Below are 25,300 nucleotides of genomic sequence, written 5' to 3' on the forward strand. Positions count from 1 at the left end.
GTGCATAATTGGTGGAGAGAGGATAAAGACAGTTTATGAAGAATTGTACATATCAGCTCAAAACATCTATTGCACGTCTGTCCGTCTTGGAAGAGGGATCTGTCCTCAGTTGCTCTTCCTGAGGTTAAAGGGTTTGTTTGGGGAGGATTTCCTTATCCACTGTGAGGGTCCAAGGACAGAGGGATGTCATATGCTGCAAAGCCCTCTGAGGCAAATTGTGATTTGTGATATTGGGCTTTATAAATAAAACTGAATTGAACTGAAAGCACGACACACTGTACATGAAAGGACTTACATAATGTGTTTGTTTGTAACAGTTATGGCTGCCACAATATCAGATTTTCACTGCAAGAATACCGTGACCAGAACAGTTCATGATTATATTATTGCAATATCTGTAGAAAACTTTATTCATTCATTCATTTTCTGTAACTGCTCATCCTGTTGGGGATCACGGGGGGGCTGGAGCCTATCCCAGCTAACATTGGGCAAGAGGCAGGGTACACCCTGGACAGGTCACCAGACTATCACAGGGCTGACACATAGAGACAGACAACCATTCACACTCACATTCACACCTACGGACAATTTAGATTAACCAATTAACCTGCATGTCTTTGGACTGTGGGAGGAAGCCGGAGTACCCTGAGAAAACTCACGCTGACCTAGGGGGAGCGTGCAAATTCCACACAGAAGGACTACCCCACAGCAAGGGTTCGGACCAGGAACCATCTTGTTGTAAGGTGACAATGCTCACCACTAGAAAAATTGATCTTTGATTTTGTCTACAGTGCATCTTGTGTCTTTTTTGTCGAATATATTTCACTCAAAATACAAGTGAATGGAGGTGGAGAGAGTGTCTGTAACCATCACTGTACAAAACCATACAAAAAGAGCAATTATACATAATGGATAGTGAAAAGGAAACCAGATGGCGTTGGCGGAGGCATACAGTAGCAAGAGGTAGTTGGCTATGTACATTATAGTGTCATCTGTGTAGTATTAACATGATATCAATATTTCATTTTTGAATATCACGGTAATCATCAATACCAGTATATTGCAACACCCTTCGTTACAATCTGTGCGTGTATATGGGTGGGTGTATTGAAATTAAACCGTGCTTATTCAGTCTATGAAGGGAATATTAAACTGTTCTTGGAAACTTTAGTATCGAGGCTAAGCTCACACTTTAAGCCACTGAGATGCTGCACCAGGATGACTCAATTGACGCGCTGATTGTTACCGGGTCTGATGAATTAAAGTCTGAGTCAAACTTGCCAATTGAACACTCCGTCCATTTATTTTCCATTACAAAACACCCATTATGTAACTCCCGCAGCAACAAGCTGCTTCAGTGGTCAAAAACTGTTTTGTTTTCTGGGAGGAACACCTGACTAGACAAAGAAAGGTTCCTGTCTGTCGGTTTGAACCAAGTGTGGAGTAGGCACAACCACCACAGTTACTGAGCTCTCCCTGTCACAGTAGTCAGCATCATATACCGGATTATGCAGTATGTGTTCCCATAGTTTACATACTGTTTGTCTGGGCTTTTCTCAGAGCCATTCCCATGTGCAGCGCTTTGAAACTAGCAAGCGTTATTTAGCTAGACATTAAGTTTTGAAATGAGTGAATATATTTAGTTGAGACGGCTCTTTATACACTGGGAAAAATGTTGGTTCCTCAGGGGTTCTTTGGCGTGGGTTGGGATGCTATATAGCGCTGCTGTCACACAAAGACCATTTTAAGCCCCTGTATGGTTCTAAAGAGGTTCTTTACTTGTTCTTCAGCTCAGTTTAGTTTAGTGTAGTGGACGACGAATAAAAACTGCTTATTAAAATAGCCCACAGACAAGTGTTTTATTCCAGAGGATTACACATTAAAGCACTGGCTCTCAACCTTCATGCCCAGAAATTTTTTTTGTGCACAGAAATTTTAAAGGTTTAAAAAGGTAACACTTTGTGTGTCCCTGTAAGCATTTAGTACAGGATTCTGAATCTTTTAAGCCAACATTTCATTCATATTTGAAGTGAAAGTGTCATTTAGAAGCATAATGAGTAGATTGTGGTATTACCTGGCATCATTCAAGGGCCCCATGCTCAAAAATTCAGAACCAATATAGTGTTATACAGCTCCATTCATGGGTCTGTTTAGCACTTTGTGCTTCTCAGGAAGCGTTCAATACAGGAATCATCTCTATTTAATATTTTTCCTGAGTCTTGTCCTGACAATATTGTTTAGCCACACTGGTGTCCAGATATTTTTTGACTTTTTTTGACTCCTGAACAGCTGCAACCAACACTGTGAATTACGCAAAATCCCACCAGCATAAATAGGACAACACAGCAACTGTCTCTCTCAATCGCCCTCTTCTTTATCGTCTATTGGCCACAGCGCACCGTAGGATGAATAGACATGCTACCAAAGTCCACCTTCTGAAATGCAGTTTTGCGATGTGTTACAAGTTTGTACCATCCGTCAGCACTGGCCTCCAACAGACGCTGGAAAGTGCACAACTTGTAGTCAAAAAGTTGAAAAGTCCCATTAGAATATATTGAGGAAAAAAGTGTCCGTGCTGCAAGCTAAGGCAAAGGCAAAATATGTCGTAACTCCATTTCAAACAGCAGTCCTTGGGAACATATCTATAGCCCTTTTTAGATAGGAATTGTGCAAATTTGCAGGAAAGCCCAATCAGTCTTTTTTCAGCATCGGCAGTATAAAAACAAAATCATGGAGTTCGGCCAAATGCCACCTACCTACTTTTGTTTATGCAGAATGTGCCTTTTTCGGGGCAATGTGTAGCTCAGCGTGTGACATAACTAGTGACGTGGGAGGGAAGCTGTGGCTGGTCAGTCCTTCGGCGATTCTCTTGTAAGTCGGCCCGTCCTTCACCATCCCCGTCATCTGACGGTTAATGGCCTCTTCGTTTGCGGGGGCAAGGAGGGCGCACAATTCCTTGTCTCCCCAGTTGCTCATCTTTACAGTGTCTGTCAGGTTTGCGTTTCCCTCTTGCTACTAGCTGCTCATTCCTGCTATCAGCTGTTTCCTGTTTATCCACCGCCAGTGGGTCGCACGTGTGGCGACATCAACAGCTCCTCCCACAAGTCTTCAACAGCCCCTCCCATTGTGGAAGGCCACCTCGGTCTGTTTAAACTAAAAGGGTTCTGCCAATATGACTACCCTATGAGGTGGAAAATTGGGCGCCTTGGATCAACTCGCCATTCCGCCTCTGTGTGTCTAAACGCTCACAGCTTCCCAGCAAAACGGCCCAACATTCGCGGAAAATCTGGCAATGTAAAAGGGGCTTATTGTTCCTGCGGTAGACTGCGGTCGGCATACAGTGGTGCAGCTTCCCAGTGCAGCTGCAGCCAGGCGGCACCTTGTCACCACACAACCGACAGCTGCAGTAACAGGAGACGGCTAATAAGAATCTGAGTGAAAGAAAGGGAGAGTCGCCGTGTTGTGCTAATTGTCATCTCATTTGTGCTCTGATAAACAGTAAAAGAAGTGCCATATTGCTGTTTTCCAATACTGTAACTTCAATCTTGTTGCTGTGATAATCGATTAACATTATGTTGGACTGATTAACACACCCCCATTCTCTGTTTGAAAAAAAAAAACATTTTCCATTAACCCTTTGAAACCTGAGCAAACCTGGGAAGAAGGCAATGAGCAACCAAAGAAGAAATTACCCCAAAAGTTAGCAAGATATTTATAAATATTAAATAATTTATGAAATTATTTAAGAAAAAAATCAAAAAAGGAAAAAACAAATAAAATAAAAAACAAACAAACAAGGACATGACTTGGAAAAAGTGCTTAGAAATTATAATACCTCTGTATCGTCATATTAAAAATGATAATTATAAATATTTTTTTCCCAGGCTTTTGTGTTTTTCCCTAGTTTTTTGAAAATCATTTTCTAAATCTATTATTTTTTGGTAATTTGAGGGACATTTCTTACAAAGTTGCTCATTGGCTTTTTCCCCATGTTTTTGAAAGAAACCGATTTCCTCAGGGTTTAAAGATTTGAATTCTTGGGAAATCTGAAAGCAACACAAGAAAAGTGATGTCGCTCCAGGTTTCAAAGGGTTAAACATGAAGTAAACTGGCTGGAGGGGGGGGGGCAAGATTTCATAAGAAGTTATTAATAATTGTTCATATTTTAAGTAAAAATGCCATTTAGAAGCATTTTGACTTGTCCGTGGTATTACCTGATATCATTCAAAGGCCCCCAGGCTGAAAAAAATCAAGAGACAATACAGTGCTATATGGCACCTTTAATGGTTCTACATAGTGCTATTTGACAAAGGAGCTGTAAAGCACCTGGCAGCGTGTGGTAAGAGCTGCCGATGGCAACCAACTAATACTTGTCCCATGTGCCAAGTATGTAGGAGAACTATGGTGGCTGACTCAAAAATGCAAAAACACGGATGGCCCTATCCAGAGCCAGTGTTTGGTTTGTCCGTTCTGGGCTACCATAGAACAACATGGCAAACTCCATGGAAGAGGACCCGCTCCACATGTATTTATAAACGGCTCACTCTAAGGTAACGAGACGACAAATCCTAGTTTCAGGTGATTATAGAGTCGTATAGCACTATAACAGGTTCCCCTGCGATTATGAGCCAAAGAGCCGCCGTTGAGTACTTCTTAGCACTACATTTGTGTTTGTTGATGCATCACTTCACAGATATTTACTGCTGGGAATTAGACCATCCTCAATGCATATCTCATTAACCTCTCTGAACTCTAAAGATAGCACCACCAAGCTCTACCGTACTAACTACCATCAGCTGGCAGACAAGTGGCTTTTTCCCCTCATCTGCTGCTACAGTACGTCTCACTATCGATTCATCCCAATTCTTGCTGTTTCTTTTAATGGCCCCTTGAAGCACAGTGACTTAAGTCTTGGGGAGATTTCCCATTAATGTATATTTGAACTGCTTGTTTTCCCTCCCGTTAGCGCTAATGATAGCAGATGTGTTTTGCTAGCAGCCATTAATGACTCAAGCACCAATTGGGAACATCTGTGCTATTTGAATTGGGCTTGGAAGAGTTATTCAGACCTGTGTTATCTATTAGCATTTATTTTCAAAGCAATCTCAGTCTATTACATCTTGTCACTGCAGGACTGTATATTTCTGTATCTCCCCCCCTCCTCCGAGGAGTGATTGGAAGACAGATTGACATGTTCCCTACACGCTTCAATGTTTTAACCCTGGGCCTGGGTGAAAGTGGGTCTCAGTTGGAACTGTACTATACTGTATACAACATGAAATATGTGGTGTGGAGCTGCCAGAAGTGAGGAGACGTTTCTGTGGTATTAGGAGCCAAGAAAAGACCAGGGGTGTTTGAGGTGAGGAGAGCAGAAGGAGGGACAAAAGTGAGTTTTTGATTGTGCCTGGCACGTATGGACAAAGACTACCTTCCCCTTCAGCTGCTGGCGCTCGCTGACAGGTCTACTCTCACAAGCTGTTGTGGTAACACTTGGCCGACAGCTGCAGATACAAATAAAGGCCTCACTTCAAGCTAAACGACAGGGAATATAACAAGGGCTGAGGCCCCAGCTGCCTCTGATGGTGGTACACGAGCGCAAGCACACACTAACACATAAAAACACCTATAATCATACATAGCTCCATTGCACCCGCCAGCTTTCAAGGCAAGGATATTTCTTTCTCCAGCACAGAGCAGAGTCATTCATTTCACTGTTTTAGTCTTATGTTTATTCTGTATGCTGTTAAATACCATACAATTGCTGCTGACAGCACGGCAAAAAGAACAATCTGAGTAATCCTTGTAAGCCTTGGAACACTTTGTTTTTTTTCTTTCTGTTTGTTTTTTTAAATATGGTCCTCAAAGCAAAATGGCAAAACAAAATGACTGCGTATGTGTGTGCAACGGATATTTCCCCACATGCAGCTCTTTACAAGTATGCACCATTGTGCACACTCTGATGCTTGTATCTTGACAAAAGCAAAAATCCATTCCCTGCCCCTTTCACTCCTCAGCCCTTCCTTTTTCTCAATCAAAGTCACCCCAAGGGCCTCATTGTCCGGGCCCTCTTATTGCCTTGTTATCAACAGCTGTAGCAAGCCTGTATTGGCCCCTGGTGACACCACTGCAAATATTGGCATTACCTTTCTAATCACATGTCTCTCTGAAATGTCACCAAGGCGGGCAAGTGTGCTTACAGTTGCCTTACACTGCCTCAGTGTGAAGATATCATTTATCTCTTATAAAAGCAAATGAAAGAGCCATAATGTAGTGTGGGGAGAGTGGGGTGGTGTTCGGCTGTGGGGGCATTGCAGTCTCTTCTTTTCCAGCAGTACTAATTTGCCACAGTAATGAGCAAGCAGCGGTGCATGGTCATCAGGCAATTATATTTGGTTACCATGCAAACAGCGAGCATCATGGGATGTCATTATACTGAGAAATACACCCAGGCTCCATTACAATAGTGGGGGAAAAAACAAGTGCTAGCCATTATCTAAATGCAGACCCATTTTTTCCAACATGTGTGTTTTTGAAATGCAAAATGCTTCTCCTCAAGGGATGCCCTCATGGGTAGCACACTGATGCATCTACTCATCTATATTTTATTTTTTCACTGTTCAGCCTATTTTTATTATTAATTTTTTGTCCCCTGATATTCATGAAATGTAATTACATCAAATAAAACTCACGGACGGATTCTGTATGTTCTCCACTGTAATTATTTTGTTTGCAATGTGCAAAAAAAACCCCAAAAACTCAGAGGCCATCATTTATAAATCAAAAAATTTATCACAAAGCCTAATTTACCTTGAACCGCATGCATGCGGAAAACAAACAGACTTGGGGAACTGCAACCAGAGATAAGTGCTTTCATTCGGAGGGAAGGCCAAAACAAATTTATTTCTGATTATATTTGAACTGCACGTTGGGGGGTAGAAAGGAAAATGTTTAACTGAAAGCCCCCGTAGATGTTGGTAAATACTGATGCCCGCTATCAGCCATGCTGCTGATAGTTATGAGACATAATGCAGAGGTCCCTTTGCCTCCATTATTATACAGAGGCACTTAAATTGCTGTCATGCTCTCAGAACTTGCTGTTTCTGTTATTTCACGGGGTGTATAACAGTAACATTTCAATTAAGTATACACTGGAGGATACAATGCTGGAGGATATTTTTTTTTAATAATCAATGCAAACCAGTTTTGGTCAGGAAGAAGGTTGTGTTCCAGACTAAAGCAAATAAGCTGCAGTTATAATTATAGTTAATGGAACAGTAAGATAAAACATACTGATAATAATGTTGGGTGTCTGTAACATGTTATCAATACAGACAATGGGAAGCAAAATGCAAGCACATATAGAGGCGTCTGATGTGCCGAAAATGTTTATATTTACAATGATGGTTTGCAGATGCACTGCAGGTATACACTTTATTGCATTGTACACAATCAGTCATGGAATTTATGGTGCTCTCTTTGATGTCTGGCATGGCTAAATGTAGAAAATAATATATTTTCTGTGAACGCCAACTTTTGAAACACTACCTTTTTTTAAAAAATGACTCTGCAAGTGTTGCATATGTATGTAGCACTCCCCTCGCAGGACTGAGATGTCATTTATCTCTGTAATCTATGGCGCAGATGCAGACTTCATCCTTCTGTACAGGCCCCGAGCTTAGAGACCCTGGAACAGACTTATTGTTAGGCTGGCTGGGCGAGGAAAGTGGTGGGCGTAGGGCAGGGTCTAAAGCTAGAAAAAGCCTGCGAGAGAGGCATCGGGTGGGCGGGAGCACCACACTAGCAAATCAGCCCTAATTCTCTGTTATAATTCACAAGGCCAGGGCTCAAGACAGCATTATCTGCCCTCATATCTTTTCCCTGTGTGGGATAGAGCACCGCGGCATGTAAAAGGGGAGGATAGAGAGGCGGAGTAATGAAGGGATAGGACTCAAGGCAATGGAAAGAAGAGGATGGGAGTGGATGATGGAAACATGTATTAGTTCTCATGGCGAGAGGGACAAAATGGAAAGGTCGACCTGGTGCTTTCCAGTTAAGCTGTGGGAGATTTTCATTCAATTTTCAATCACAGTGTAATCAGATTTTATGATTAGGTACGGGCTTTTGGTCAGTGTAATTTCTCCAGTGATTTACATACCCAGGGCTGTGGACTTTTTCAAATGATTTCCAGTCACTTCAGAATACATTATTTCACCTTCATCAAAAAAACTTTACCTTGCCAATTCACATGCACCATATATTTTTGGACAGGCCTTTTGAAAACTCGTCCCTTTTTATATTCCATTTGTCAACAAACGCACAAACCCTGTATTAACAAGAGCACACTGTGTTGATGCAAAGCAGCCTCCACACTTACGCGGTATTGTAGAGGGGGAGAGAAATGATCCTGATTTAGTGTGTTTGTAGGTATTGTTGTGCATCCAAACCGCCACTAAGACCCACTCACCGAGAAGTGAGTCAGTCAGTTAGTCACTGAATGACTGAATGAGACAGGCAGCTGAACCTGATTTCTACAAATTTTGAAACAGAATGAACCAACATTTATACCCATAATCCTCCATTCTACCACTTTAAAATGTCCTCCAACCCATACAACCACTCTGTTGGATACTCCTTCTACTCAGTACTACCCACATGAGCGTTTTCTAGATTAGCACACCTACCAGTGGATGATAGAATCCTCCTGTCCTTGTTTGACCCATCCATCCAGATTCCATACCATTGTTTAGACAGTCGGTTATCCCAAAAACAAATGCCTATTTCTCCAAAGTCCCATTTTTTGTTTTTCAAAAACACACTCTCTGTGGTGAGTGTCAATTTCTCAGCAGCGTTTGAGCCACCAATCCCAGCTGTTTTTACTGAAACATTGTTTCAACAATGTTTTCCAGTGGCATCTGAGCCACTGTTTGCGGGTGTTTTATTGCCCCATCCCTGCTTTTCTAGCAAATTTTGTCCCTCCAAACCTGGGTAATTTAAGCCAAAAACATCATCTTTTCTAAACCATAACTAAGCGGTTTTTTGTTTTGTTTTGTTTTGTTTTATTTTGGGGGTTTTTGTACCTTAGGCCCTGATTGTTTTCTTTTTTTTTTTTTTTTTTTTAATTGAACGCCACTAGTGAGAAACTACACTTGCTGCGCCTTCTTATTGTTGCTGGGCAACCACCCCATCATGTCCTTATACTAACTTTCCCATGTGATCAATCTACACTTTATTTATTTTTTATTTTGCAGTAATTAGTCGTTAGTTACTAAAATGGACAGGCAGAGGATACTTGTTCTCTCAACAGGCTGTCAGCAAAAAGTTCATTGGGCACAGGGAAACGGAGATCTATGTGGGTACGTGAGACCCTAAAAAAGAGGGTGGATCACGGGGAGTACCACCACTTGGTCCAGGAGCTTTGCCTTGATGATGGCTGTTTCCAGGCATATTTTAGGACAGCTGATTTTAGGATGCAGTTTGACAACCTGCTGTCCATCGTCGGGCTGTAAAGCTCCTGGTATCAAGCGACTGCTACCACTAGTTTTTCCTCCATTGTTTACCAACTGTAGACTTGTTGTCATGACCACCACAGGAGGCCCACCTCTCAAATCATCTGATTGGACAGTTGGAAAAAAGATGACAAAAAAAGAGATGACATGGGGTGTTTTTCCACTCGAGGAGTTCAGAGTGCTCTGGCAAAAATGCCAGGCGCCTAGAGCACAGAAACGTGAGGAGCACCGCAACACAAAATCCATGAGCAAGAAGCTTCATTCTCATTAAACACAATTACAAATAGCTGCCTCACGCTTTCTGTGTGATCGGGGCCTAAACTACATATTCACCACAGCATTGTTGACAAATGTAACTTACCTGTGGTTTACAGAAATGAACAATGTGACCATTTTCTCTGGTGAATGGGTTGTCCAACTGCAGGGAGTAAGTATTTTTGGAGACACAGTTCTTCTGAAAAATGGACATTTGATTTTGGGATCATTGGCTGTTTGAGAAATAGGCTTTTGGTCCAGTGGGACATTTTTCGGACTAATGGGGCTTCGGAATTTTCCACCATCCGAACAATGGGCAGTCCCCATTTATTCACCCCTATCTCTTTCCTAAGCAAATTTTGTTGCTCTCTATACTACGTTTCTGACTCCCTCCTTTGCTTCCATCATAATTTCTTTGGCCACTGGGTGTCGCCGCCTAAAGATGTAAAAATGGGTTGTAATTTCTTCTTGTTAAAATGACCTTTGTGGTCGTATTTTGGAGGAAGACAGTCTCTTAAAAACAGATAATGCTATGCTGGTTTCAGACTATAGGACAATGCAGTCTTTTTATGTTTTCTTTATTTGTTTCTTTTCTGGACATATTGTTTGTCTACATTCTTGTTCCTAAAAGTCAGCCCTAGCACATCCTTCCCAATGGCTTCAGGGAGGTCGTGAAAAATGGCAAGCCACAATTGGTCAGGGACCAATGGGTGGTCTGTCATGTCTGTCGGCCAAGTGACGAAGGCAAGAATTTATGACTCTATAATCACCTAATCTGACACAGTGACCACCTTAAAAGACAAAAATATTCTGTACTTTGAACCCTCAGTCTGGCTTCACTGTGTCTGTATTATGTGTCTGAGCTCAGCAGCCATTTCTCCATGTGCCCAGGTAATGGACAGGCATGGCTTCTCCAAGGTGAATTAGCCGAGTGGAAACATTAACCAGAGAGCCAAGTCCTGTCATTCACGCTGCGACTTCTAGTTGGACAGAGAGAATGGAGAGCAGATGCTAGGGCACATGCCACTTTAACTTCCTGCTGGGAGAGAGGGATGGGAGAAACAGATACAACACCGGGAGCTGGGGGAGTGTAACAAAGAGTGGGAGGTTGACAAATAAAAGATGGTGACAGAAAAAAAAAAAAAAAAAAGTTGCAGGGAGAGGTAAAGGATGATGTTCTGCCTTGAAGGTTTTTGCCTGACACACAGTGGCACGAACAGAGAGACAAGCCATTATGGGTGTGTTTGTTTGTATATAAGGGCAGCCCATATATATGACTGTGTGTACACCTGTGTGCATCCTGTGTGTATCCAAGGCTTCTAGGCATGTCATCTGTGGCTCTCGTTGCTATTTTCATTTCTGTCTATCTAAATTCTGTCTATCTAAATTCAGCATGTAAATGTTTCACAGTAGCATTTGCTCGAAACAATACCCTAAAGATTGCTATAGTCCATTCTTCCCTTGCAGCGTGAAGTGGATGGTTACTAGGGTTCAGTGAGCTGCAGCCTCCGCTGTGCACAGATGGTGGCTAAACCACAGAGCATGTGTTGGATGTGTTGGCTCTGAGTCGTGTTATTTCGATGCACAAAGATGCTTATTAGGATCACGGGGGAGTCGGTTGTGCCAAAGTACATATAAAAGTCCAATTTTTCTACATCTCCAGGCTCCACAGGAGCTAATGAACCAAGAATGAAGCAGATCAATATAATTGATCATCAAACTTCCTTGCCGTTAAAGAGTTTGATGTGGTTTGAGGGTTTGATTGAGCAACGCTTTCATCAATTAAGTGCATACAATTTATGTGTTTGCATATTTCTAACCACTTTCCACTCAGGCCTCGTACTGTTATCGAACGTGTAACAAAGAAGGAGGAAAGAAGGAATAAATAAGTGGCATCGTGTTACAATACAATTTTGATACTGTGGTCAACAATGTACAAACCATTTCTTCCAGAGATTTCGAGGGAACGCAGGCAACATTTCCTTTTCTGGGGCCCCCAAACCTCCCCTGCTTCATGTCCCCATAGTTGTTGAAACAAAATCTACACCCTGGATTGCTTCAAATGATTTTAGATACATTGGACCTCATTCACAAACACTGCGTATGCACAAATCTGTGCTTAAACTGTGCGTACGATCGTTTGACGCACAAATCCGGGATTCATCAATATTTTCTTACCCGAATTTGTTCTTACTCTGCGAACAAATTTAGAACTGCCTCAGACCATGCGTACGCACAAATGAGGAAGGCCGAACTGACTTAGAAAATGCAAACATAACTTTTAAGTACATGCAGAGTCTATAAAACCACATTCATGAAAAAGAGATTTAATTAACATTTTTTAAAATAATTAATTTACTAATATATTGTCCAAATGGATTAAATTACCATGAAATTGACACACGTTCACCCTCATCATTGTGACAATTAAAATATTAACAATAACATGAACAGAAAAACCATCACTCCATCACCGTGCAGATGATCTGTAATGCCGACTGCCATATCCTTAAGGCTGTGGCCCGCTGGCCAGGAGGCACCCATGACTCATTTATTTTGCAAAACAGTACAGTGGGAATGCGTTTGGAGGCAGGGGCTGTGAGAAGTGGATGGCTTGTTGGTGAGCATCTTTTGTTCTAGTCTTTTATTTCAATTGTTTTAAGTTAGTATTTTCAGTAAGTCTCTATTCCGTTAATGTTAAAATGTTATGTTGTTTGGGTGACCGGGCATATGGCCTTAAAACATGGCTGATGACACCATACCAAACCCTGAAACCCCTCAAGAGGTGCGCTATAATAACATACATGCCCACACACGCGCCGTAGAGCGCACTTTTGGCGTGCTTAAGGGCCGTTGGATGTGTTTGGATCAGATACGGCCGGTGGTAAACTACTTTATACCCCTGAGAAGGTGTGCAAGATCATCCTGGCATGCTGTGTCCTCCACAATCTTACAATGACCCATGGCATTCCTGTAAGACCCGGTGCCATCGCTTCTAACAAACTGTGAAATTTACTACTTCTCTCCTCGCGTAACCGCTTCCTTCATTCATGAATCAACTCTAGGGAAGCGGTTTCCTTATATGGAGAAATGGGGGCATGGTAGTATGCTGATTGCAGATCGCAGACACGCGCCTGTCAATTTAGAATGGTTCTGATTTACTAACATACGCATGGTGGTGAGAACAAAATTGGCCGGTACGCATGTGTCATGAATCCGACGGTGATTTTGCGCAAGTACTTATTTTTTGCGGAGAGTAAGAACATTTCTGCGCAGATATTAGTGAATGAGGCCCATTATTTTTTTAATTATTGTTTATCTCAAGGGATTGTCCACCTCAAAATCCAAAATACATGTTTTTCCTCTCACCTATAATGCTGTTTAGCCATCTAGATTGTTTCGGTGTGAGTTGCTGATTGTTGGAGATGTCAGCCGAAGAGATGTTTGTCTTATCTCGAATATAATGGAACTCGATGACACTCAGCTTGTGGTGCTCAAACCTCCCAAAAATAAAACTTAACAGCAATGTCTCTTTCCCAAAAGCATGATTCAGTTACTCAAGATAATCCACAGACTTTGCTGTGAGCAGTTTCATGCAGGAACTATTTTCTTTCTACCAAACTACAGCCGCCAACCGTGTCACCATGCAGAAGGAAGCGTGCATCTACTGCTAGCTCACCTCGCACCACTGAGCTAACTAATATTACGGCTCAGCCGAGGAGGATGCCATTAACTTCTTCCCCGCCATTGACGAGATATTGTCAATGTGTGTTTTCACTAAGGATAGACCGATACATCGGCCGGCCGATATCTCGGGCCAATATTTGAGTTTTTTACTTGTATCGGCATCGGCCGATATGCGTGTGGGTTTGCAGATTTATTTTTCCCTGGCACTTTTTTTCATTTGAAAGTATGTGGTTAAGTTGAACAAAGCTGTTGAATCCTACTGTGTACAGTAGTTGTTGTTTTATTTATGCTTCAGTTTAAATATTTGTTTATTTTATAAAGACATTACTGGAAGATTTAAGAGCACTGAACTCTTTTTTTTATTTGAATGTATAATAATAATAATATTAATAATAATATTCTACCTGTTCTCCCTCAACTTTCCATCTTGTTTTAGTATTTTTTACTGTTCAATAAATGTTTCTTATTTTAAACTTGAGACCTGTAATATTTGTTATCATTGTGTCATTTTTTTGATGTAAATTGAGGGAGCAAAAGCAGTATCGGCCCCAAATATCGGCTCAAGGAAATCGGCAGTCCATAATCGGTCATCGGCTAAGGGTGATGGAAAAAAATCGGTATCGGCATCGGCCCTAAAAAATCCATATCGGTCTATCCCTAGTTTTCACTGTTATAATATAGGGGGAACTGTGACACATCTTGTGAAATATAACAGCACTGCTGTGTCCAATAACAAACGAAGAAGAAGATCCACTGGAAACCAGAAGAAGATGTTGCAGCTTGTAATCTGCACAAAAATGCCGGCGCCAATGGAAAGGTTAATGGTTGCACAAGCTGTGGAGATGTTGATGGTCTCAGACTCCGACAATTCCTGTTTTGATCAACACTCTGAATCTGATTTGGACGAGGAAGCAAACAAGTTTGGTGGGACGAAACAGGATCTCCATGACGGTGACAGTGACACACACGTACAAGACCGCCACAGAGGGAGACAACAGAATACTGAACGTGTTCCACCATACCTCAAACAGGATATTATTTTCGTTATTAATATCATTATTATTTTCACTCATACAACTCAAACTGACATAAGGAAATTTGAAAAAAAAAACAAAAAATGTAAATTGATGAAATTGATTTTATATGTGAAAATGACATTCTGTCACAAAGTGCAATTTTCTCAGTTTTTTGTCCACAATTTTTTTTCTATGAAAATGCACAAATTCAAGTGTTGATAAAAAAAGAAATGGAATAAGAGAATAAAATGTTTTTTTGTGTGTGTGTATAAAAACAGAAGGTCTTCTCTTTAGGTTCATGTTTATACTGTTTACATATTCATAGAAAAAATTATTCTGTGGGTCTTGAAAGATTAGTGAATATGATCAAAAATGCTGGTGATTGCTTGTAATGTAAAGATAATACTCTGGTAGGGAAAGTGTTAATGTTTACATCTCATGTTGTCACAAACACAAGTCTCTCATCCATGAGTAGATGCACTCTTCCTTCTGTGTCCTAATATAGGTGACAGGTGTAGAAACCACTGAGATATAAACATTGATAATGTCCTTCTCGGCTAGCTCAGTGGTGCGAGGTGAGCTAGCAGTAGATGCACGCTTCCTTCTGCACGTGATACGGTTGGCAGGTGTAGTTTGGTAGAAAGAAAATAGTTCCTACATGAAACTGCTCACAATAAGGTCTGTGGATTATCTTGAGTAACCAGGTCATGGTTTCTGGAAAGAGACATTGATGTTGAGTTTTTCAAGTGTATTTTTTGGCACTTTGAGCCAAGTGCCATCTAGTTCCATTATATTGGAGAGAAGGCAGACATCTCTATGGCCAATATCAAAACCACTCCACAGCTCACACCAAAACAACTGATAAAAAGCACTACAGGTAAGAGTAAAAATATGTGTTCTGATTCTGGGCTGAACTCTCCCTTTAACATAATTTGCAGAGGTAACCATGTATGTTATGCTTCATCACAATAGAAACTGTAGTGAGGTGCACCTTCAGTATTCATATAAAAGGATTAATTTTCATTCCCTCTTATTTGGGAAACTACCTGACACACACTATTTCATCTTAGGGGTGAATAACCAGATAAATGATTTTGCAGTTAGAGCATCATTTTTAATCCAGAATGATGATATTTACAATTAATGTTGCTTCCTGTGTCTTCGTGCTGCTCACTGTTTTGAATGCAAAATGTAGCAAAGCATCTGTTTAGACATCTGCTATTTTCTAGGAATGGGCCAAAGCGAGGTGACACATCTGAAAGATCCATGGTGACAGTGCTATTTCAGTCCTCTATCAGAAGAAATGCCGTCAGAATTAGAGTCACATTGCAGAGATTAGACACAACAGCGGAAACAAGCAAAAAGAATGTCGGAGCAAAACAACTTACAAACACTCTCAAGATGCTGCTACATCTCTGCAAGATGTCGCTAAAGTAAATGTTGAACCTATATCATGCACGGCATATTGCTTTGCTTTAAAAGAAGAAAATTACAAGTGAATGTGATATTGTTCTTATCATATGGGAGAAAAATAAGTTCAATACCGAAAAGGGAATTGCATAGAAAAAGCTTACAGAATCCAAGCTATACCTCTGACAGCTGAAATGTTCTCATTTCTGCACTGTATGGTTTATTCTAAAGCCCTACAAAACTCCAACCCTGCTCCTTATTTCATTAACACACACTAGAGGCTGTCTACAATTAATCAGTGATTGAATATCTTTAATTCACATTCACTTCAATCAAGCTTAATGATCAAGTCTAATGAGCTTTTGCTGTGGGTTTGTTAACCTTCTGACTCCCTACGACTTCAAGTAGTGAGACTGACTATAACTGTAACTATCGCCATGTTCAAGTGCCCGTGTAAACTGTCACAGCTGAGCAAGTGCGTTTCTGTATGTGTGTATTGTAACCCTGACAATTAAAAGCTGCACTGTAACTTAGTGGTTATCTCTACTGTGCCTGTGGGGATTTTAGGCTGCTGTTCATTTGCCTTGCATGTTGACGAGTAGACCTTAAGATAACTCAGTAAAACGCCTTTCAATTTGTGTTACAGTCATTTTAAAGACAATGAAGAGAATTAAAAAAAACAAGTTCAGATCTTGTCTTTGTGTTATATCCTTGTTTATCTCTTGTTTTATGCTAATATGTACCATTTTTTAGTGTTCTTACAACAAAATTCGCCTTTTCTCTTCCTACTAAAAACTATTTTAGATGACTCGTCCTGACCTCTTAACCTGTTACATAAACGTACCCAGTCTTTTTTTTTTTTTTAGATTTTTAGTCAGCAGCTAGAAGAACAAATCTTAATGAGGTGTGTGCTTGGATAACAACTTTGTTACATTTCCAGAGAATATGGTTGAGATCTCATTTATTCATTTTACCCTTATATAATCAGATAAACTGTGTTTCTAAAGCAGCCAGGAAAAACAAATGTTAATTTTTTTCGAAGCCATGTTAATTACATTGTTGTCTGAGCCAGCCATCTGAACACATCCTGTTCAGTGCCTTCACATCGTGGTGGATATTGTAGTCTAATGTGTTTTGAATGGGGAGAAAATAAAATTACAAGAATAGATTACGCTCATAGTTGCTGATGTATGGTATTGATTTTTTTTTCCCTCAACCAGTCCCAAAACAGCATCAGGTTTTGTTTTTATGCAGGGCTTTATGGAATACAGTAAACCAGAGGTGTGCAACGTGCGGCCCGTGGGCCAGAAACGTCCCACCAAAGGGTCCAATCCAGCCCACTGAATTGCTTTGCACACCGAATATTGATGCACTTGTGAAGAGGTGGCAGGTTTTAGGAGCATGTTAAATAGTGAGTAGCCTACTTGATGTAAAATGCTTCTCGGAGGCTTTTCAGCCTGACCAGAATATGATGAATACTTACTGTGGTCATACAGTATTTAAAGATATTGAACAAAATATTGTCAATCAGCAGCTTCAAAACAAAAGAAACTGTATCAGACTTCTATCTTCAAACAATATTGCTGGAACCCTACTGCTCAGGCACTGCCAAAACTCTTGATTTGGTGACCTAGATGGTTTGTAAGGCAGGGAAAAACTCACCCTACGTCCTCAATAGCTTTCACTGTAGTTTGTTGTTGTGTGTGGATGCCAGCATTACTACACAGGAGTTGAAATGTATAGAAAATGCACATGTAACGACAGTGAGAGGCAGACTGACTGATTGTGGAAAAGCTTTTTTAAGACATCTCAAGCCCAGTTCAGGCCAAAGCTTTGCAATGAGATGAAACCGTTTTAGAGTGTTGCAGAGAAAAGTTGTAGCGGTGTGAATTGGCCGGACTCAGCTGGTCAAATCGCCGGCGGCTGGTTTTAGAACGTAAGGCACATCACCTGTTTCTATATCCAATCGGCTTGTAGTGAAGTCTGCTGGGCCTGCCGAGACCTCTGTTTCTGTCCTGACTGCTGTGCCGGTGTCGGATGGTGGGTCACTGTTGCTGAACACTGATTATTTGGCACTGCTTACTTATATTATTGTGGCGAATTTATTATGAATACAGTCCATCTGATGCTTGTTTTGTTTGTTTGTTGGCATTTCATCACTACTACAAATGCAACTGTAGGCAGTATCACTATCCTCATTCATATTTTAAGAAGCTACAAATTATATTCAGCCACAAAATAAGCCTGAAAAGCTGCAAACAAAGCGGAAGTACAGAGAGTTGTTGCATAGCGATGATACACTGTCTTGTGTAGTTGCATTGGTGTGAACTGGCAGGTTTTTAGAACGTTGCAGAACGGCACATTGCAAGTAGTTGCATGTTTCAACTTCAGGCTGTTTATTATCTGTGTTTCAAATGTGTGAACATTTTCAGAATGTAGTTTTTTACACTAAAAGAAAGTGAAACATTTGGAGGTGTTGTTGTTATGCAATGGTTTTACTGGTCTGGCCCACTTGAGATCGGATTGGCCTGTATGTGACACATGAACTGAAGTGAGTGTTACACCCCTGCAGTAAACACTAGAATAATGTCAAGTACAATAAAACATGACCTAGCAGCAGGATGATTTCATGTATAAAAAAAAATCTATTTTTTTGGATAACTCAGACTTTCATCGCTTTTCACAGCGCTTTCAGATCCATTCTGAGGTCATGCACTCAACCCATATCATCCTGACTGTCACTGGTTGTTATTATATGCACCAACAAAAAGAGTCCAAATCTTCTTCTTCTGTAGTTTTAAGATGAATGTCATGGCTAAACCGAGGTAATACAGCTTAATCTGAGGAATTTGCTGGTATTATTTCTGCTGGAAAAAAAAGGTTAGCGTAAGTGTTGAATAATTCAGTGCAGGTGTTTGTCGCCAAATTCTACATTCAATCTGTAAAAGACAGGATAAAAAAGTAAGTGAGAAGAGATGAAGCTGTTGCAAGCGAGCCTGGCAGGGAATGATGAAAGGGAAGAGGCAACTCGATCCACAGTGGAGAGGGAAGGAAAGGGGAGGAGGGGGTGGGAGGATAGGGAATGAAAGGTAAAAAGCAGGGTGAATGGGAAAAAGACACAGGGAATGTACAGGGAAAGGCTAATGGGAGAAGGGCGCAGGGGGAAGAACAAAAGGCGAAAGGGAAGAATAACATGCAAAGTGATTCTGATGGGAAATGGGGGAATAATGGGTGAAAAAGGGAATGCAAAGCATGGGAAATCATCACAGACTCAAGTAAACCTATACCACAGAAAAGAGTGGAATTATGTGGTTTCCAGCCACTCTCCACCCCGTGAAGTCACTTAGGACTGAAGCAGCAGGGATTTGTAGGGTCTGAAGATGAACAGAAAACCCATTTTCCCTCATGGCTACATCTGCCACTGTGAATTTATATGGCTGTTGTAGAGAAGAGTGGAAGAAAGATGTGATCAAACATGAAGGGGAATGGAGACGGAGAGATGCGCGGTAATCGAGAAGGGGAGAGAACAAAAAGCGAGAACGGTGGGAAGTGCGGAGGAAAACATTGTGAGATGATACGGGAAGGGAGATTTGAGAGATTCTTAAGGGCACTGATGTGACAGAGTCAAATTAACAGAGATTTGAAAAGACAAAAGCCGGCGTGTGGTGTGGATATGGCTTTTTAGTCTGAGTGCTTGCACTTTGTAAAGGTTTTAGACCATCTGAGCTGTAACTCTTCTTTAGTACCAAGCCTGCTGTATTCAAATTGAAATGTAAGGAGGGTAATTAAGGTTGTAAATGTCAAATCAGTCCTACCAGTGCACGTTGTAATTGTAAAAGGTGTAATTACCTAAAATTTCCATGACAAATGGGCAATTCCGTCTTTACTTTCAGGTGACAGTCAACTGACGTGTTACAGCGGTGTTGTGGAGAATAAAGATATTACCGAGCCACAGAAAATTGTTGTATATTGTTGTATATTTTCGGCAGCTAAAGGGACTATCTGAAACAAAAATTTGAACAGTTTGACATTTTTCATTGCAGTTTCTTCCAGCGGTGCTGCAGAGCCACACAATGTCACTCCATTATCAGTCTGCTGCTAAAATGAAACATAAGCCTTCGTATGTTTTTGCCATTCTTCAGGGAGAATTAATGCAGAAGTGCAGGCGAAGGGGAGTTTGCGGGACTGCATTTCTGCAAAGTTGCCATCCTACTGGAGATTAATGAACAAGTTTGTCCGTGGTACTAGTCCTCTCCGGGCCGCCTCCCCTCTCAGCATAGCTTGATTTATGGACACCCAGCAGTGCATGAGTTATAATTTCAAAGGGGTTTGTTTTTCCTCATGAAGATGGAATTTTAAATGTTGTTATGAATGACCCCTTGTGGATTTTATTTATTATTCTGCCGTGATTCGTGTGTGCGTGCATGTGCACATGTGTTCCCCATGCTCACACTCCTGCGGCTGAACTTTATGGGCATCCATATGTTGCATGCGTGTAATTTTGTAAATCTTTAAACGTGCTTGCAAAAGTGCTTACCCTGCATTCTTCGAACTGACATCCCGGATATATATATATCGCCTTTAGGTTGCCATGTCTCGCATAATCAAACGCTACGTCTCACCTATTGGATGTCATTGTGGGGAATCAACAAATAAGTCATGTCCTCCCTTTCTTTCCGCCATTCTGTCCGTGCATATGGATTTACTTTATCACCCAGCCGCAGCATGTATGGCAGGGTGTTTGATGTTGCTGCGATGGTGAGATATTGAATGGGCTGTGGAGAAATGCGATGCTCCTTGGTGAAATTACAGGACCACAGGAAGAAGAAGAAAAGGCCTTAAGAAGAAAGAGAGGGCAAAACAGGCTAACATCCCTGGTGCATTGGCGTGTGTGACACTCTAAAGATATGAGTCCAGATGCAGCACTGCTACAAAGAAAATCATTCCTGCCTGACTTCTCAGTCTGTGTGCTGGGGAAAATATATAGATAGAGAATGGACACAGCAACAGGAACATTTGCACAATGAAATGCAATTCCTGCCAGCTGTGCATTACATTATTAACATTATGGTATCAAATCATTGTTGACAAGTGCTTACTTAACTCTGTGGTCATTTTTGAGGTGATAGCTTTTAATTCTGTTCTGGATGTTGCACTGCATTATATTAAAATAATAATATCTCCTGTACTTTTCCATTGATGTATGTGACTATATGCAGGTGCCTGCCTACTGTACATCTGACAACAGAAAGTGCACAATGTGCTAACAAAGTGCTGATTTTGAGCACTAACAATCTGTTATGTACTATACAGCAATTTCACTGTGTGCAAGTGTGTTTCAATGTGTGTGTGTATGCGAACTACTGCGTGTCTGTATCCTTCCTACCTTCTAATTACTTGCTAATGTCATCATTGCTACAGGGGGGTGCCCTGTAATTCATTTTTCCTCTCTCTTTATACGGAATAAGTCCAGAATTACTTGTGATCCTCAGCAGCTTCCTTTGTCTTATGACGGGACGAGACAAAATAACAAAAACATGTACTGAAACAATGACTAACGAAATCATCATTCATAACAATGCAATAAAAATGGATTATATTATGCAGCAGACCAATTAGTATTTGGAGATAGCTGACAATGGGGTGCGTGGAGGGCGAGACACGAGGCAGAGATACTACATGAGGTGAAAGGGACAGGTGCATCCTGGTGCTCTGCAAACAGCTGTAAATTATTGTAATTTGGCTCGCTTAGCAACATGGTCAGTGTGTTAAAATTCATCCTGTTGTTCTGAGTTGTATCTAACTCATACTGTATCTCAACACGCAGGCATGTGAACATGTTTGTTTGTTTTCCAAGCATATCTGTATCTTCAGTGTCCATTTTGAATACAGTCATTTATTCATTCATTTTTCTGTAACCGCTTATCCTGTTGGGCATCATGGGGCGGGGAGGCTGGAGCCTATCCCAGCTGACACTGGGCAAGAGGTGGGGTACACCCTGGACAGGTCACCAGACTTTTACAAAGCTGACACATAGAGACAACCAATCATGCTCACATTCACACCACGATTTAAGTGCAACACACACCGCCGCCATACGCCGCGCGTCAAAACGTCCGCCTCCATTATATTCTATGAACCAACCCACACTGGCGCCGGCCGCCGCGCCGCGCCGCTCTGCTTCAGCCCACTGCCCTATTTCCAGCGCGGCCGGCGCTCATGGCGGCACTGCTAGAAAAGCCTTTTATGTACGTCCTGTATCAAATTTTTAATAAGACGACTTTGATAAGAAACTCACCCATGAAATCCAAGTTGTTGTTGCCTCAAAGTTTTTCCTCTTCTTCTTCTGTTACTAGCAGTTGGCAACCGTTGGCAACTAGTGTAGGTACAGCCACCTAGAGGGCTGGGGTGGGAAATACATGTCGACGGTGCTGCTGCGCGCCGCTGCCAGTGTGTGTTGGGGGGCGGCACTTGACGGCCACAGCGCCGCGCCGACGGCGGTGTGTGTTGCACTTTAGAGTCACCAATTAATACTAAAATTGCATGTCTTTGGACTGTGGGAGGAAGCTGGAGTACCCATGAGAAAACTGGAGTCAGGGAGAACATGCAAACTCCCCACGGAAGAGCTCCCCCACCCTGGGGTTCAAACCCACCACCCTGGATTCGAACCAGGAACCCTGTCGCTATGAAGCGACAATGCTAACCACCGCACCACTGTGCCGCCCAACCATTTTGAAAAAACATCCATAAATTGCAGAGAAATCATAGAGAATAGGAACTCCTCATAACATGTTTTTTTGTCTTATTTGCCATCTCTTCTTTTTTCTGTAACACATTTTTATGTTTTCTTCAGAGTCAGAATAATCCAGTGGTATCTGGTTGTACTTTCCATGGATAGAGTGCTTTAGGGTGCTTTCACACCTGCCTTGTTCGGTTCGGTACAATCGAACTTAAGTTCGTTTGCCCCCCAAGTGCGGTTCATTTGGGCAGGTGTAAACACAGCAATCGCACTCGGGTGCGCCCCAAAACAACCGGACCAAGACCGTCTTGAAGAGGTGGTTTCAGTCTGGTTACAAACAAACTCTGGTTTGATTCGTTTGTGGTGAGAACATTTTTTGTCCTCAATCTTGATCGAACTGAAGTTGTGTTACGCATTGTTTGGGTTAAACAAGCATGAGCATGTTACAGTTACAGTCCTGGATCAACCGGCGTAGTTGTCCCTCCATTGTGACATCAGAAAGTGTCGCATTTATCTGGTCTGCTTTTAAATGCTTCCATGAGAACATGAACCAACTCTAGGCAATTATGCAAATTTGTGACAAAATTAGTCCCTGATTTGGACCAAAGCAAGCGAACTCTGGGTCTGAAAGCACCCTTAATTGCACAAATTTAGACAAAAAATGGTCAGTATTATACTTCCTGTTTACATCCCCTAAAGCCCCCAAGTCATGGAAACTGTCCCAAACCATTATGATCCCTTTAGCAGTAAGACAAAGAATAATCAGAGTTGCAGGTGTTGTGGCTGCAGTTATTTAGATTTTTCAGACTTTGAAGTCTCCTGCTCTATGAAGATTCTCAACACTGTTTCCTCTCTGCACATTAAATAATGTGCTGTATATTTGACCAGTGCACTTGTCTGTAGCTTAGGCACAAATTATTTAGTCTCTTTATGACCTTGTTAGCTGCATTATGTTGTTCTGAGAACTCCCTTCTCTCACTTTAATGGCGGGCAAATGGTGCAAACTGCTACTCAGCCTAATGTAACTTGACACTGGAGCAGTGATTGTTATTGTTAGAGGTGTGTTATGTTTGTATTGTTGTGTACCACGTAAAATATCGACATTACCAATTAAGTGTGAGCATATGCGTTGTCGTCCTTGTGTGCTTTCCCTCACATTCTCTTTCTCTCGCTTTTATCCAGGGAGGCCTCATCGCCCTCCTCCTCCTAATTCTCCTCTTCACCCTCGTCCTCTATACCCGTCACCGATGGTGCAAGCGCCGCCGCATCCCCCAGAAGAGCGCCAGCACCGAGGCCACCCATGAGATCCACTATATTCCTTCTGTTTTGCTGGGACCCCAGGGCCGTGACAGCTACCGGGGCTCTCGAAGCACTCACCAGCATGGAAGCTCTGTAATTGGTATGCCCATCCGGGAGACCCCAATTCTAGATGATTACGACTGTGATGAGGAGGACCCGGGTGGACACTCTGTTAACTCCACGCCCAACCAGCTCCACAACAAGCTGAACGATGGGAAGGTCCAGGAGGACTATGGAGTTAACATTGGCATCGGAGGACACACAGACATCATGTGCAAGGAAAATGAGATCAAGCATAATTTTGAAAAACGAGGTAGGTTAAATGCTTTCCCCTTGAAAAACAATTTTGTATGATGAAGATATAATCACAGTATGGAGAGCTTAATGTGTGATAGCTGTGGGATTGACAGCATGGTGCTTGTCATGTTGGTATCATTCAGCTATGTGCAGCATACACTCGAATTATGTGAGTTGTCATCGAAAATCTGTTGTGCTCAGTGGCAGTTCTGAAGGCATGATTTGTACATCCGCGGAGGCTCTCAGTGCCAGCTCCCCAGATGGCCCAGCCTGGACAGTTCACTTTGGCTCTGGCCAGCCCAACCATGTTCTTGATAGCACAGAATGTCCTGCTTACATTTTGTCAAAAATAAGCAGTTTTTTTATGACTCACAGCATTACATCACGCCGGTAATGATAAGAACCCTGTATTCCATGAATCATATTATCAAGTGTGAAATGTATTTCCTTTTAAAACCACATTAACAGTGAAACTGCACTACTACATATATCTATTCAGTTAAAGGAACACTTCACCCCCAAAATGATCATTTGTATATCAATTACTCACCCCGTGTTAAGCTGAATTTGTGAGGAAAGCTTTGTTTTTCTCGCATGCCTCACTGATTAACAAAGAATCCAATAAATGAGGAAATTGTGGATGAATTGAAGTAAATGGGGGCCATGTGTAACAACAGCAAAATTATATTAAAACATTGGTTTTCAAGTTCCCACACAACTAATGCAACTCACGGTCTCATGCATGGACAAATAGGGCACCTGGGAAAGCGTGTGCATTTAAACTCTGCTCCTGCCTTCCACTTAAAAAATCCTGCCTCCCAGTTCGTCCACTGGCCAGGATTTCTGCTGTCACTTAGCCATGCGCATCATTTCCTGGCCAATAAATACACTGGAAGGAAGGATTTCAATGGAAAGCACAAGCAAAGTTCAAACGTATGCAGTTGCCCAGGTGTGCTCTTTGTCTGTACATGAGACTATTTATGCATATGTGTTTTAAACAGTAAGGTTTTAGAGAAAATGCATGTGTTTGGGAAGTACTGAGATACAATTGGATAAATGAGACTTGCAACATATTGCACAGGTTGTGTGAG

The 25,300-nt window shown here is 41.7% G+C and overlaps 1 protein-coding gene across 1 annotated transcript in view; it reads left to right on the forward strand.

Annotated features, from left to right (window-relative positions):
- The window catches only part of astn2 (astrotactin 2), a 443,146-nt gene that overhangs the window by 92,563 nt on the left and 325,283 nt on the right, over positions 1–25,300 (forward strand). Inside the window, exon 3 of the mRNA XM_033646535.2 lies at positions 23,796–24,225. Within this exon, the coding sequence (XP_033502426.2) occupies positions 23,796–24,225 (430 nt within the window). The remainder of the gene's footprint in view (positions 1–23,795; positions 24,226–25,300) is intronic.

Source organism: Epinephelus lanceolatus, chromosome 19 (genome assembly GCF_041903045.1).
Source record: "Epinephelus lanceolatus isolate andai-2023 chromosome 19, ASM4190304v1, whole genome shotgun sequence".
Classification (NCBI taxonomy): domain Eukaryota; kingdom Metazoa; phylum Chordata; class Actinopteri; order Perciformes; family Serranidae; genus Epinephelus; species Epinephelus lanceolatus.